This window comes from Lineus longissimus, chromosome 10, assembly GCF_910592395.1.
Source record: "Lineus longissimus chromosome 10, tnLinLong1.2, whole genome shotgun sequence".
Classification (NCBI taxonomy): domain Eukaryota; kingdom Metazoa; phylum Nemertea; class Pilidiophora; order Heteronemertea; family Lineidae; genus Lineus; species Lineus longissimus.
Genome location: NC_088317.1, coordinates 14766603 through 14780109, shown reverse-complemented (window position 1 = coordinate 14780109; position 13507 = coordinate 14766603). Strand labels below are relative to the sequence as shown.

Here is a 13507-nt window from a genome sequence, read left to right as displayed (position 1 = left end):
CAGATTTCGAGTAAAAATGATTTACTAGTTTTATGCATATCACCCAAACACTTACTACTTCTTTCTAATAAATAACACATAGTCAAACTGCTTTACAATATATAGAACATCATAACTAAACTAATACAACAGAACAGCTGATATGTGGAGCTAACTTTTATTAAATGAATTTTGGTCTAACTTGGAGATAAACCAAACGGTATCATACTAGTGACAAATTACAACATCCGTATGGGCACGATCCATTTTGGAGAAATTCCGTCCAAATTGTCGACCATCTAGATTGACGCGGTACATGCGACCTCTAACAGTTGGATGCAAATAAGGTTTTGTAACGCGTGTTGCAATAAAGATGGACGCTCCCGTTGAACGGCATAGCGAGTTGAACTGAATCCTACGCAGGTCAAATTGGTGTTTCATCAGCATAAAATGACGTTATCATCGGCCGCGAATTTTCGGTTTCAGAAGCTCCCGTGACATTTTTTCTGATTCCCTAAAATAGATGGAAATAGGTATGGAAAAATATATCCTTGTCTTTTGATAAAAAAAGGAATGCATGTTGTACGAAATACATGTGCGTATAAATATCCCCATATCGGAGAATGACCCATTGAGATTTGATACCATGGGACATTGCGAAGAACACGAACTTAACTAAATCTCTATAAGTGACCCTACCGTCGCATTGAGACGCGGGCAGCCCGCCTCACCGCGGAGATAATGATCTAACGATATCCGCGGGAACAGCAAACGACAAAGAACGGTTAATTTGCAAAGATACCTTTAACATTGTGTCACATGAAATTTAATTAAATGTATCTGGTAACCAGGTTTATTGTTTTTTGCACTTCAATGATGTTTCAATGATCTATTTGATGAGTTGCGGTCAGGATGGAATCCATTTTTGTATGAAAGGTCAACATATCTCATACCCAAGTTGTCCCTTTAAGAAAAAAATTGTCCGTCCTTTAAGCCTTTTATATTTTCTGAAGTTCCAGATTCTTAGTCTACCTTAATTCTTGCTAAGAGGCATTACCGGATTTGACCTGTTGAGTACATACCTCACTTCGTTGACAACACTTTAAATAGACCAGTTTGAAAAACAAAGCCACAAATGATAATCCGATGAATCCGGCCAGCATCATGTACAGGCCAGATAGGTTGGTCCAGTCGAGTTGGATGTGGAGGTCCTCTTCTTCCTTTTCACATTTTATAGAGTAATGAAGGTATCTGAAATTAAAGTAGAAAAGAAGAAGAGGTTTTTCACATTTCATAGAGTAATGCATATCTAAAATAAAATATAGCAGAGAAGTGTTTTTTTTCACTTTTGATAGAGTACGTAATGAAGGTATCTGCCAGTCACTTGGCAAAGAAGTAGTGATTTTTTTACATTTCTAGACTGTAATAAAGGTATCTGCAGGTAATCAAAGTGGAAAAGAAGTGGAGAATTTTCATATTTGATAGAGTAATGAAGTTAATAATGCGGCAAAGAAGTAGAGATTTTTCACATTTCATAGAGTAATTAATGGGGGTTGGAAGTAATTAAAGTGGCTAAAAACAGAGATTTTTCATATTTACTAGAGTGTTATGAAGGTATCTGGAAGTAAAGTGACAAAGAAATGACGATTTTTCATATTTCAAAGAGTATTGAAGGTATCTGGAGGTAATGCGGCGAAAAAGTAGAGATCTGTCCTCACTTTGACCTCGATTCAAGCTCTGACCTAGCGTGTTTTATTATAAAACCCCCTAGGACCGAGTTGGAATCGAGCTAAAAAAAGCCCAAAGATGATTAATAAATAAATATAGAATTTGTAAAGCGCCCTTCCAGGTCACCCTGCTCAAAGCGCTACCTCCTCTATTTTTTGAAGTGAAGATTGAACAAGTGTGTTTTAAGAAGGGATTTGAATTGGGTGAGGGTCTCAGCAGATGTAATTGCTTTGGAGTCGATTCCAGAGATAAGGGGCAACCACGGAGAAACTTAAAGCTGAACTGTCTCCACAAAAGTAGCCAGCCGCAGGTTTCAAACGACCATTCGCCATGTTTTGAACGGCCTCAGATATGATAGACTCCCAGTCTCCAAAGGTGGCGCTACCCAGCCTGGTAAAATCACACGGCTTCCTGCGAGATCTCGTGATATTTGGGTGGTCGATCGCTCCGGTCAACGTAGCTACAATCCAACCTTGTGTCAGGAATTGGCGGTGGTGCAATGACTTTGGACGAGGCTGGGCTCTACCGTGTTCACCACCTATATGACACCGGAAGTGAAACATCGAGACAGTTCAGCTTTAAGGTAGATCTCACTCACTTCTGCAAAATATCTTTCAGTGTCCCGTCCGACCGCATGTGAACCATGACGTCATTGAACTCTCGTTTCAAAACCCAGTCTCGCCTCATCGGAAAGGCGAGTTCCGTGAATGATTGGAAATTCGGATACAGGCCAACTTCACACATGGGATCATTGGCTGCGTGAGGAAAAAAGAAAGTGTTTTATTGCAGTGGCATAGCTAGCTGTTTGGTCTTGGGGAGCAAAAGGCCCTTTTTGGGGGCCAAAATGACACTTTTTGAAATATTTCGGCCAAAATCATGCTCAAAAACATGTTTTTGTGACGTCTGGGGACATTTGCACTAATTTGGAGATATTGTATCTGGTAGATGGTGATAACTGTACAACGCATCCTTCTTTTACAAGATGGTGGCTAGCGAGTAGGAATGCTCCTTGGCACGGGGCCCAAAAGAATCGCCAAAGTTGCTAAATTTAAACACAGCGAACATAAATTTGCAGATGGAGAATCATTCTCAAAAGCAGTTTCGACATCCATTCGCAATGTAATAATAAGGTTATTCAGAGAAATACAATCTTTACGCAGAACAACTACGCAACCATTTAAGGATTGACCAGACAGGTACCACCATTCTGGCTGGAACTTAAACCCGAAAGCATTTAGAACTCGATCATTCAAAATGAAATTAATGCAACATTGGAGACATAGAACAGACGCCCACCCTTAAAAGCTAATGGCTTAAGGATTTCAAACTCTAGCCAGAATGGTGGCGCCTATTATGGTCAACCCCGCGAATATAATGAAATTGTTTTGGATTTTGTTGTGTCTGTCGTCGAATGCAGGACTACGGTGTTGACATTACCTACCTGCATAGTAATGCAAAAGTAGATTTGTCCCAATAAATGCAAAATTCCCATCCTGGACTACCTTATCAACCCCGTCCTTGTAATTATCCACATAAGTCATCTTCTTAGAAAGCTTAATGAAGTTATCATCGTTGATGGATTTGACGTAAGTGTCCATATAGGACGATTTCAAAGTTCCCCATTGAAGGTTTGACTCGGAAACCAATTCGCCCAGGGCCTTGTTAGGTGCGATATCGTACTTCTCCGTGAGGTAACTGGCCAAGTTACCGGTGTAGCAGGCAGTGAGCACCCAGGCAAAAAGCCAATAAAAGACAGAGAACACTTTCAATGGCGCCGTCTTTGGGGCGAAGTTACCGCCAGCCTGCACGACAGTCCCAAACGAGTACCATAGACTCTCCTTGATGGTGAATCTGTGATCGTGCGGGACTTTGTTCCAAAATGGATTCCAGTAGTCTAATGCCCGGATGAATAATCCAGATATGATGAAGACGCCTAGAATCCCCCACCAGATGGATGTGTCGAAGGGCTGCATGAAGCCGAAGATTGTGACAGAAATCTGTGATTTCTGTCGCACATACGTCACCCCGACGTACTCAAAGGCTGGAGAAAAGTCAAAGTCCCGTTTGCGGATCTTGGTCTTGGATATCATTCCCACTGCAAATGAGGCATTCTGTAAACGGAATGAAAGAATGTGCAGAATTTGACAGTCCTACATTGGTTTACAATGTGATCCTTATTTCTGTCACTGAAGTCGAGTTCTCCATCGCGAGTTTCTCCTTGAATTCTATCGTTATCGGCAATTTTCTATGTGTAGCGGTACATCTATGTTGTCGTGTCTGCCAGAAATCTTGTAGAAAATTATTTCAGGCCAGGATTCGCCAAAATTATCTGTCGAGAATCGGGATGGGGCCTTTTTTATAACGAGACGTCGGGATAGGTACCCATTTCCCCTGCTTACAGTATGTTGATCTCACAAGTACTCACATTTGCCTGCAGTGAGCCCATAGCTCCATTCCACGTCCTTGTCCGCCGGTCATATTTCCCGTAGCCGTTATCCGGCACCGTGACAAAAGTATACTCGTACTTCTTGCCACCTGTTTTATCCTTCTGACCGAGTCGATAGTACACCTCCCTTACGATATCGATCACTATTCCTCGGAAGTCATCATTGGTGCCCGTGGTCACCTCACGTTTGAAAGCAAATGGCCTCTCCTGAAAGGCAGTGTTAATGGTTACCCTGCATATGTTGAAACCTTTGTTAGAAAGCATCAGGCCGTCCACTTGATACAAAATTGTAGGAGGTCTATACCGGGCTCAGATACAGGCAATGATTACCCTGTTAAAACCTTCGTTAGACAGCATCAGGCTTTCTGCTAGATACAAGATTATAGAAGGTATATTGGCTTATATATAGTCAATGCTTACCCTGTTGGAACCTTCGTTAGAAAGCATCAGGCCTTCTGCTAAAGACAATAGATTATAGGAGGTCTATAGGCTAAGATACATTCAATGCTTACCCTGTTGGAACCTTCGTTAGAAAGCATCAGGCCTTCTGCTAGATACTGGATTACAGGATGTCGGGGCTGAGGTCCTTACAGTTTTAACAAACTGAATAAGACATTGTCAGTCTCCAATCTACAGATGTGAAAATGTCACTGTGGCTCCTGCCGCCAGACTCATGGATTCATTTATTGATTGGCTGATCCGAAGTGGTTGATGCCAAAGAGAAGGAGAAGGAGAAGGAGAAGGAAGAAGATGAAGACGAAGACGAAGACGAAGAAGGGGTAGAAGAAGAATTTAACACACCAAAACTACTGCCACCCTATGTGGCTCTCATGGCCAGGCTCATTGGAGTCATTCGTGGATTGGATGATTTGAAATGGCTGATGGCAAGAAAGAGAAGAATATGAAGAAGAAGACGCAGAAGACGAAGAAAAGTAGAAGAATTCAACTCACCAGAACTACTGCCACTTTATCATTGCTGGTCTGTTCGCCAGACTGCGCGGGCCGTGTGTAGAAGTCATGTACATGGGTCGGATCGTTCGGAATGTCTGACGACTCGGATATCTGGATCGATTCATTGGCTGCCATGTCAAAAACTTCAATGTAGTAGTATTCCTGTAAAGTGGGATAAATATGGTGATGATATCTAAATTCCCATAAAGGTACGTACTGATTAGCTAAGCCATCAAACATTGCATCTGCTCCTTATGGCTTCAAGTGCAGCAGACTTACCTCGCACCGATGTATACGAGAAGAAAATGTCCCCTTAAAAGGGTGTCCATCCCTATCGTATGCTGACGGATCATGGTATATGGTTCTATATGGCCATGACCGTCCACTGCTCAGAGATTTAAGCGCATGATATACATTTTCAATAAAAACTGTTTTACGCTATGGTAGATTAATCAACTACTTAATTCTATATTACCGTGGTTACGATGTAGCACTACAGTGTATGAAGCTCTGTGTCTCGTTTTGGGGCCAGCCGTAAAGGACTGGGCAACCATAAATAACCACACGCATTATTGGTTTGAGGTATTTTAAAATAGCAATTGATATTGACGGTCTAAGTTGTCTCGCAAAACACCGCTCGTGAAGCTTTCATTTCGAGCATATCCCCGGCTGCCGCCTTTGTTTGCATTTCAGCTCCACCCCCGCCTTGCTGGGCCATAATCATACGTGTTATTGCAAACCTAAAAAAAGTATCAGGTTTTTATTCTGCCAACTGACTTGTCGGCTACTTTTGTTGACCAACGTATGCTAAAACAAGAGGAAAAACACCAGAGGGACTTTCCAATGATACGCACCCTTGCTGTACAAGGCCTTAGACAAGCTCGATAGGCCATGGGACGAGTGTGAAAAATGTGAAGTTCCGTTTGACAAATTAGCGGGCAAATTGAAAACAGTCGTTTTTGGGTAATATGGGGGTGCTGATTTCAAAAATCAATTTTTCTCCCGCGTAAAGTTGCACATTAAGTCAGAAATGAAACCCTTAATAGGGCCTAATGGTCCCAAAGTAGGGGTCAAAAAGTTGATGTCATCGAAACACATCAACATGGGTATCAAAATGAAGGTCTATGGGGGTAGTTTAACATTGCATAGTTTTTGGCCCCCTTAACGAACCGTGGGACCCCCCCCCAGGGAGGGTCAAAAAAGGCAAAAGTGGAAACTTTGACCGCCTCCCATGAGCTTCATGGGCACCACATGTGGATAAAAACTGTTTTATTCGACAGTACTCACATAGACCTTTTCATAGATACCCATGACGACACCCTTGGGCAAAAGGTTTTCGAGATCTTAAATTTGGAGCCTAAAAAGGGGTCAAAATCACTATCTCGGCAACCCTTACCCCGAGAGTGTTGTCATGGGTATCATTTTGAAGGTCTATATTATTACTGTCAAATAAAACAGTTTTTTATCCATTTATAGTCCCTGTGAAGATCGTGGGACAGGGTCAAAGTTACCACTTTTGCCCTTTTTGACCCTCCCTGGGGGGTCCCACGGTTCGTTAAGGGGGCCAAAAACTATGCAATGTTAAACTACCCCCATAGACCTTCATTTTGATACCCATGTTGACATGTTTCGATGACATCAACTTTTTGACCCCTACTTTGGGACCATTAGGCCCTATTAAGGGTCTCATTTCTGACTTAATGTGCAACTTTACGCGGAAGAAAAATTGATTTTTGAAATCAGCACCCCCATATTACCCAAAAACGACTGTTTTCAATTTGCCCGCTAATTTGTCAAACGGAATCCTTTTTCAAGACACATTTTTGCCACTCGTCCCATGGCCTACGACTATGTCTACGCTGTAAAACAAATTTAGAGCGAGGGACCGTCTCAGAAACTGTACAACGAGGGGCATCTCTTCGACAATCCCAGGTAGAAAAAAACGGCTATTTACTGCTATGTAATACCACACACCCTATCTGGAAAACACCTCCCTTCTGTACGCGCGGTACTGTGTAGGTGATTTTCTGGCTCATCTAAGTTCCGGATGATCTTTGGGACCAGGGAGCCCACGTCGATACCAATGCTGACTCTGAAGCCATCCAGGAAGGACCAGCCGCTGTTAATCTGGGTCGGGGGCATCTCTTGGCTTTGCTGAAATGTTCGTATAGTCCTCAATATCAGACATAATTTGCTATCCTTAAAGAGCTATGAATAACGAATTACTAGTCTATATAGTTTTTTACCCGATTTATTCTACAATTGTACATAAATCATGTTATTTTAAGAGTGTCGCATAGATATGAATTAGCACAGGACTGGATGATGCCAGACCATCGTTCTTCGTACGTCGTCGTCGTTCGTAAAGGTTGCGAAACCTGCCTTCTTAACTTACCCCAGCTAGCTTGATATTCCTCTCACGCATCTTCATCAGAAGTTCCGAGCTGAAGAAGTCCTTTGCAGGCACCAAGACCACTGCATTGTATCTCACCAGGGCGGCCGCGTCGTACTCCCCGATCAGCCGGGTGATGTCCTCAGTCAGGTTGTGACAGGGCAATTCGAAGGGACTGACGAATGTACGAAGACCTGGAAGAATACATATTTAAATTAATAGCCACCTGTTTCTTATCGTTTTGCAAACAAAAGAGCCGTTGCTGCTGCTAGGTTAGTGCTGCTGCTGCTGTTATTGTTGTTGCTGCTGCTGTTAGTGCTGCTGCTACTGGTGCTGTCTTGTTTTTGTTGTTGTTCTTCTTCAATGGCTAAATCAAAATACACAGCAAGTTATATGCAACTTAATTGCCAAAAGGATGCCATTTCTTTCTCCGATGAACTGGTTACGATGGATTCTGTGGTTTTTAGCCATTGAACTCAAGTTTCCTCAGCGACTCTCACCTATAGTCCTGAGGTTAAAATAGTTGGCCATGTCATAGCCCATTGGCGTCTGCAATCGGTTGAAGGCACCGGTAAACTGAGCATTCATGTCCCAGAAGAACCATTCGATGCTTGCTATCACTGGATCGCGGGTCCGTTCCAAGTCTTTGTAAATCTGAAAAAGCACACAGAGAAGGTTAGTGATGTGCAGGTTAAACAAACAAATCGAAAATGGGCACATTTGTATTGCAAAGAGGTGGTTCGAGGCTGTGTGGTTAAAACACCATGGGTTCGGTACCAACTCACCGCTTGTGACATAGGGTAAGTCACTTACTTTGATTGTCATTTTCAATGAATTGGAGATAAACCTGAGGCTACGGGTACCTGGTGTACGTCCCTACGAAGACCAACACCCCAGCCATCAGAGATAGAAACACCATTTACCCAGGACCACTACTGCCTGGCCAAAGCGGTGTTACCAGGTCAATAGCTTGAAGTTTGTTTCCTGCCTGCAGTGGCACGGAAAACAAACACTCACAAAGGCGTTCGCAGGGAAAGTACGTACAGTGTAAAGGTCAACTTCCACCAATCAAAGCACTCCCTGATTGCGTTTGCTGCCACCAAAAAAACTTCGTTCAGCTCGATCCAGTGGTTTAAATATTTTGATAACTTGAAATTACCAACCGATGTGTGATTCGCTGCCTTTGGTGACACATATCTCCCTTTCAACCAATCGTGTCAGAGCGTATTTTTTGAAAGGGGTGGTAATTTGGAAATTTACATTACCATTTACTAACCGGCGAAAATGTATATTAGCTTCTGCGAGAAAATGAAATGGAATCCGGCTTCAATGCCTACCTTCTCTAGTGCAGTAAGGTCTGATGGTTTCCTGACAATGTAGACAACCATTGAAGGTTTTTCCTCAATAATTCTGCGGCTCACCATATCTGCGGAGTTCGCATGGTTGTCGAAGGAGAGCACTGCATATGATGTACCCGCGCTGGCTTCAATCAAGGCTTTGTTCAGTGACTGCGCCACTGAAAAGAAACTTAAATGTCAAAACACTCTATTGGTACATTAACATCTGCGTTACCCGTGTCACAGAGGTCTTAAAACCCCTTTGATAAAAAACACTACGTTATGGCTTGTTGGTACCCGTGGCATTGTATCTTCTAAAGAATTAGACACAACATCTCAGACGACACTAAACCCAAACATATTGGCAAGTTTTCGACTCAACACCTCTGCAAAGATCTCGTAGACATTAACCGCTATTCGTGCTCGCAGCTTTAGCAAGCACGATAGCAAAGAGCCAGCCGGTAGTACTACTCATATAGTATTTGCAGTGTTCTTACCAGAAAGAGACTCCACATCACGGCCTTGTCGAAAGATCAACATATTCCCCATACTGTTGGCCCGTTTACCTCTCGCCAGGCGACTTTCGTTCAAGACCTTCGTGGACAGCGCGTAGAAGTCGTCCATTGATGGCCACGCGGAGAAGACAACTCGTCTGCCTTCTCTGACCCGCTTCAGGCGGCGCTCCAGGCTAACGGTCACAGGAGTGGTGAGAATGAACGGCACGTCGTGATCTCTTGCCCAGAATTCGATGCATGCGCGATACTCCCCAATGATGACGTGGACTTGGCCGAGTTGATTGAGAACTTGAAATGCTAACTCATATTAACATATAACTTATATCAACATATTACATCGTCTGCACATACTTATACCTAGAATTATTCAAGATGAAGAACTTGTAGGAGATTCAGAAAGTTTAAAAACCTGTCTTTTGAATCAAAAGGACAGCCACCGTTTTCTTGAACTCGGATACAGGAAGAATTCCGAAGACAGAAAAACTGATCAGCTTATCCGAGTTTAGGGCGAAATAGCTTGATGAGACCGTCCTTAATGAAACGCTTTTCATGGGGGTCGGTCGGGCTTTAATAAGCCATGAGCAAAAGGCTAATAGACGTAAATAATTTACCTTTATCATCTGATATTTTCTTCAGACGTGATAAAGCTGCTGGAAGTGAGATCTTGACAACTGGGAAATGATAACAATTTCCTTGCATTGTTAAACTGGTGTTGTAATAGTCATATTTCGTCCCTACTAGTTGGTCAGAGTCATATACGTTGTCATTCCCGAGAGTTGGTAGAAGGCCTTGAAATAAATGAGATAACAGTTAAGGTTTACCGTTTGTTTACTTTTTCCTGCAAATGACAGGTGCCACTGCCGTGCAGGCACCAGAGAAAATTGGCCATTTTGGCAGATTAGCGATGATTGAAACATACTGGATCCACTCACCAATAAGATCCCAAGCCCGACTACACTCGATTTGTACCACCGCCACGATGGGTAGAGTCTAAACAGCCGAACACAATAATAGGCCTTTCGCAGTCATAAAAGGGGTGGGATACGAGTTAACAACGTAATCGTCATGAATAGTCATGACTATACAGCGGAACATTTCATATTACAATTAAAGACCAATTGGAAGAAACAAAGACAATATACCTCACCCATTTTTTATGGCTGCGGAAGGCCTACTATGCCCGGTTGTTTAGGCTCTACCCATCGAGGCGGTAGTAGAATTAGGGTATTGTCGGGCTGAGGATCTTATTGGTGAGTGTATTCAGTATACCCCCACTTGATATTCGCGTATGCCAAACTGAGTCCTAACCTTCGCTAAATGAACTAGCCGCGATCGGGAAAATTGATACACGCACTTAATGTATACATACAACAAAAACCTAACATAACGTTTATTATCATTATACCATGTACATGATATGAAAAATCATACTTTCTAGTAAAAGATAATTTTCCCAGCTGATTTTTTTTAGATTCCTTAATCAATCTGTTTACTCTATAATGGGCTACAGTAAGTACTTGTCGCAGACATCGGCGATAATACCGCCGCAAATGAGATATTTTGTTTTATGCTATCATGATCGCATTTCGCAGTGATGAAAATTGCTCGTTTGCCCGGCCACTTTAACTTACCTATTCTTATTGTACCACAATTCGAATTGCTTCCTGCTACTCTTTGGTACACCGTAAAAACTACCGTCGCGGTAAGGAATAGGTAATCCATCGTCAAATGGTAGACGTGCGTATTAGATTACTAGAATGTAAAGCAAATCATTGAAATTTACACGAATAAGGCTACTTGTTCGGACATCGAAGCTTCATTTGGAGCTCAATCGGGAGCCGAGCTTGATGAGGTGTTCAAAGACAGTTCCCGGCGAATTATGTCGACAACTAAACCGTTATGGGAGTGGGGATGCTCGGGATGAGCTGCTTCGGTCGTTTTGTGCCAGCTAATTAAACCGAGTTACATACAGTATTTGGTTATAGATTCAGCGGCCTTTTAACTGAAACGAGCAAATAACTAGTGAATACGGCATTAGCCACTCTGTATGATATTATTTCACTTAGCAATTCATCACATATCATGCGTGATCTATAGCCAGAACATGTCACTGGCATATTGCTAATCTGTGCAATCGGCCCTGAAAGCTTTTTTTATTAAATCTAATATCAATTTCATCGTACTACAACACCTGTGAGTGGACCAAGCAATCTGTACATAATGGCCGGGGCAATTTATTGGGCTATTTGGCCACTGTAGTTAATCACTGTTATGGGATGTTGGCGAGGTATATGACGGAAGCCCAGAAGGATAATTCGAATTTCGAAATACGAAATTCCAAATTCGTCGAAATACGAACTTCTAATTTCATATTTCGTGTTCCGAATGATTTTTCTGGGCTTTCGGAGTACATGTATATCCTCTTTAGTGGCAATCACAGCAGTGGTAACATAAATAGATCATGAACTTTGATAATTTCGTTTCAGGCCGGGGCATGCCGACTTACCGATGGTTAACATCAATCCTAAAGTCCTATTATGGATATACGCACAGCGCCGATAGAGCGACCATACGTACAAACATTGAAAACATAATTGACGAGAAATTCCTTTTTGTGGCATTTTCAACAACTTTTTACTGTGTGGAGCCAGTTATCGGGCGATTTCTTAAACAGATAAACACACATCTTTTGCCCAAGGACGGCTCTCATGTGTGGCAACATCTGGAAAAATGATTGGGCAAGGTGTGGCATACTTCAATTGGCCCATATCTGGTTTGGACTGGGCCATGATGGCCCACATACTAGATGAATTCACACGCATAAAATAATCACTTCACTTTATGTCTATATACCAAGTTGTTTCAGAAATATGTTTCAGAAATCTCTCTAACACAAGAAGGATGGGGTACTTACAAAATTAAATATATGTTTTCTTCCAGCCATTTCGAGGCACCTTTCTCGATCAGTTGTCTATAATATCCATTCAGATCTTCCTCCAAACCAGCTGAAAAATATTGACAGTCTCTTGAATAAATAATTGATCCTCTCGTTTCGATTGCTATCAGTCAGAATTGAACAATCGTCATTTGTCACCGATGTGAGTAATTTGATACGCGGTTGCCACTGATACGGTATCGGAAATCAAACTAAGCAGGGCAGTCATCAAAATTAGAACAAATATGTTGTATTTGGACTCAACACAAAGAAATTCTTAGAACAAATATTTCAAATGGTCTCGCGGTTCCTTATACATTGCATCTCCATATCTAATTGCTTCTCGCTTATAACATCCGTCATGTCCATAGTATCGCCGAAGCCAATTAACTAAACAGCTGATATGAATAGTTTTAGTTTCGTATTCTCAATTTTATGTCCAGTCTCCGATGTGGAGAGGTAACGGTTTTCCGTAGTGGTTTCCTGGTCTTCAGGGCATTCCTTCAGCCTCCGAAAATAGGCGAAGTTTACGTCGAATGTTAGATATCCAACATCGAACTTAACAAACTTAATAAAACAGTTTTTCATGCGCGAGAGACATGCGACAACCGACTCATTTCCAAATATAAACGCAATTTTGGGTCTGCCAATTAAAATTTTTTATGTCCGACGCCATCAAAAAGTTTTCGGACAGGCCTATCCGCAAATTACCAAGGACATCTGACACCACTTAACTGCTCGGCTGCATATTTAAATGATTTCTATGCTCCGGCAATGATATCCGAAATCGACGAGACCAATTGCTTTTAAATCTCTATCATGTGCATGTTGAAATACACATGTATACTGACCTAGGTACAAATGCTTGTAACATCCTCGCAAGCAGCTAAACTACCTCGGGATGGTGGCTTTCTCTTCCGTTATCACACCAAGCACACCACCAGTACTGCATAGCTTACATACAGATGGACATGTTTACAATTATGTGACAACGACGAGACTGCCGCAAATTGGGTTCAAACTAATGGTCAAACATTGCAACCATTGACTCCCTGATCGGTTAGGACCATTAGCTTAACCAGATTAATTGGATTTGGTTTACCATTGAGCGCCAGTCGGCTAGTCAGTATCAGTTTTTGCCTTCATGTTGAATTATGTAACAGATGAAATTTACAGCATTTTATACCCGAATCAAATAACTTGAGGAAGCGTGTATCTCGTTTT

The 13507-nt window shown here is 42.1% G+C and overlaps 1 protein-coding gene across 1 annotated transcript; it reads right to left on the bottom strand.

Annotated features, from left to right (window-relative positions):
* Positions 1-4: 4 nt before the first annotated feature.
* LOC135494972 (glutamate receptor 2-like) lies at positions 5-13256 on the bottom strand. The gene is made up of 15 exons (XM_064783342.1): positions 13135-13256; positions 12263-12353; positions 10980-11100; positions 9960-10136; positions 9331-9636; positions 8834-9012; positions 7997-8150; positions 7500-7690; positions 7079-7258; positions 5105-5266; positions 4133-4360; positions 3149-3818; positions 2306-2462; positions 1062-1230; positions 5-493 (listed from the first exon to the last, which is right to left on the bottom strand). The coding sequence occupies exons 3-15, from the start codon at positions 11068-11070 to the stop codon at positions 404-406; spliced, it is 2754 nt and encodes a 917-aa protein (XP_064639412.1). The 5' UTR covers positions 11071-11100; positions 12263-12353; positions 13135-13256; the 3' UTR covers positions 5-403.
* Between the last annotated feature and the right edge of the window lie 251 nt (positions 13257-13507).

What these genes read in the sequence shown, in the direction of transcription:
- LOC135494972 (XM_064783342.1), bottom strand. Translation starts at nt 11,070, where the DNA reads ATGGATTACCTATTCCTTACCGCGACGGTAGTTTTTACGGTGTACCAA. An exon ending in TGATGTGGAGTCTCTTTCTG is followed by an intron (nt 9,013 to 9,330) that starts GTAAGAACACTG and finishes GTTTCTTTTCAG; the next exon opens with TGGCGCAGTCACTGAACAAA. An exon ending in AGTGTTGTCAACGAAGTGAG is followed by an intron (nt 494 to 1,061) that starts GTATGTACTCAA and finishes CATCTATTTTAG; the next exon opens with GGAATCAGAAAAAATGTCAC.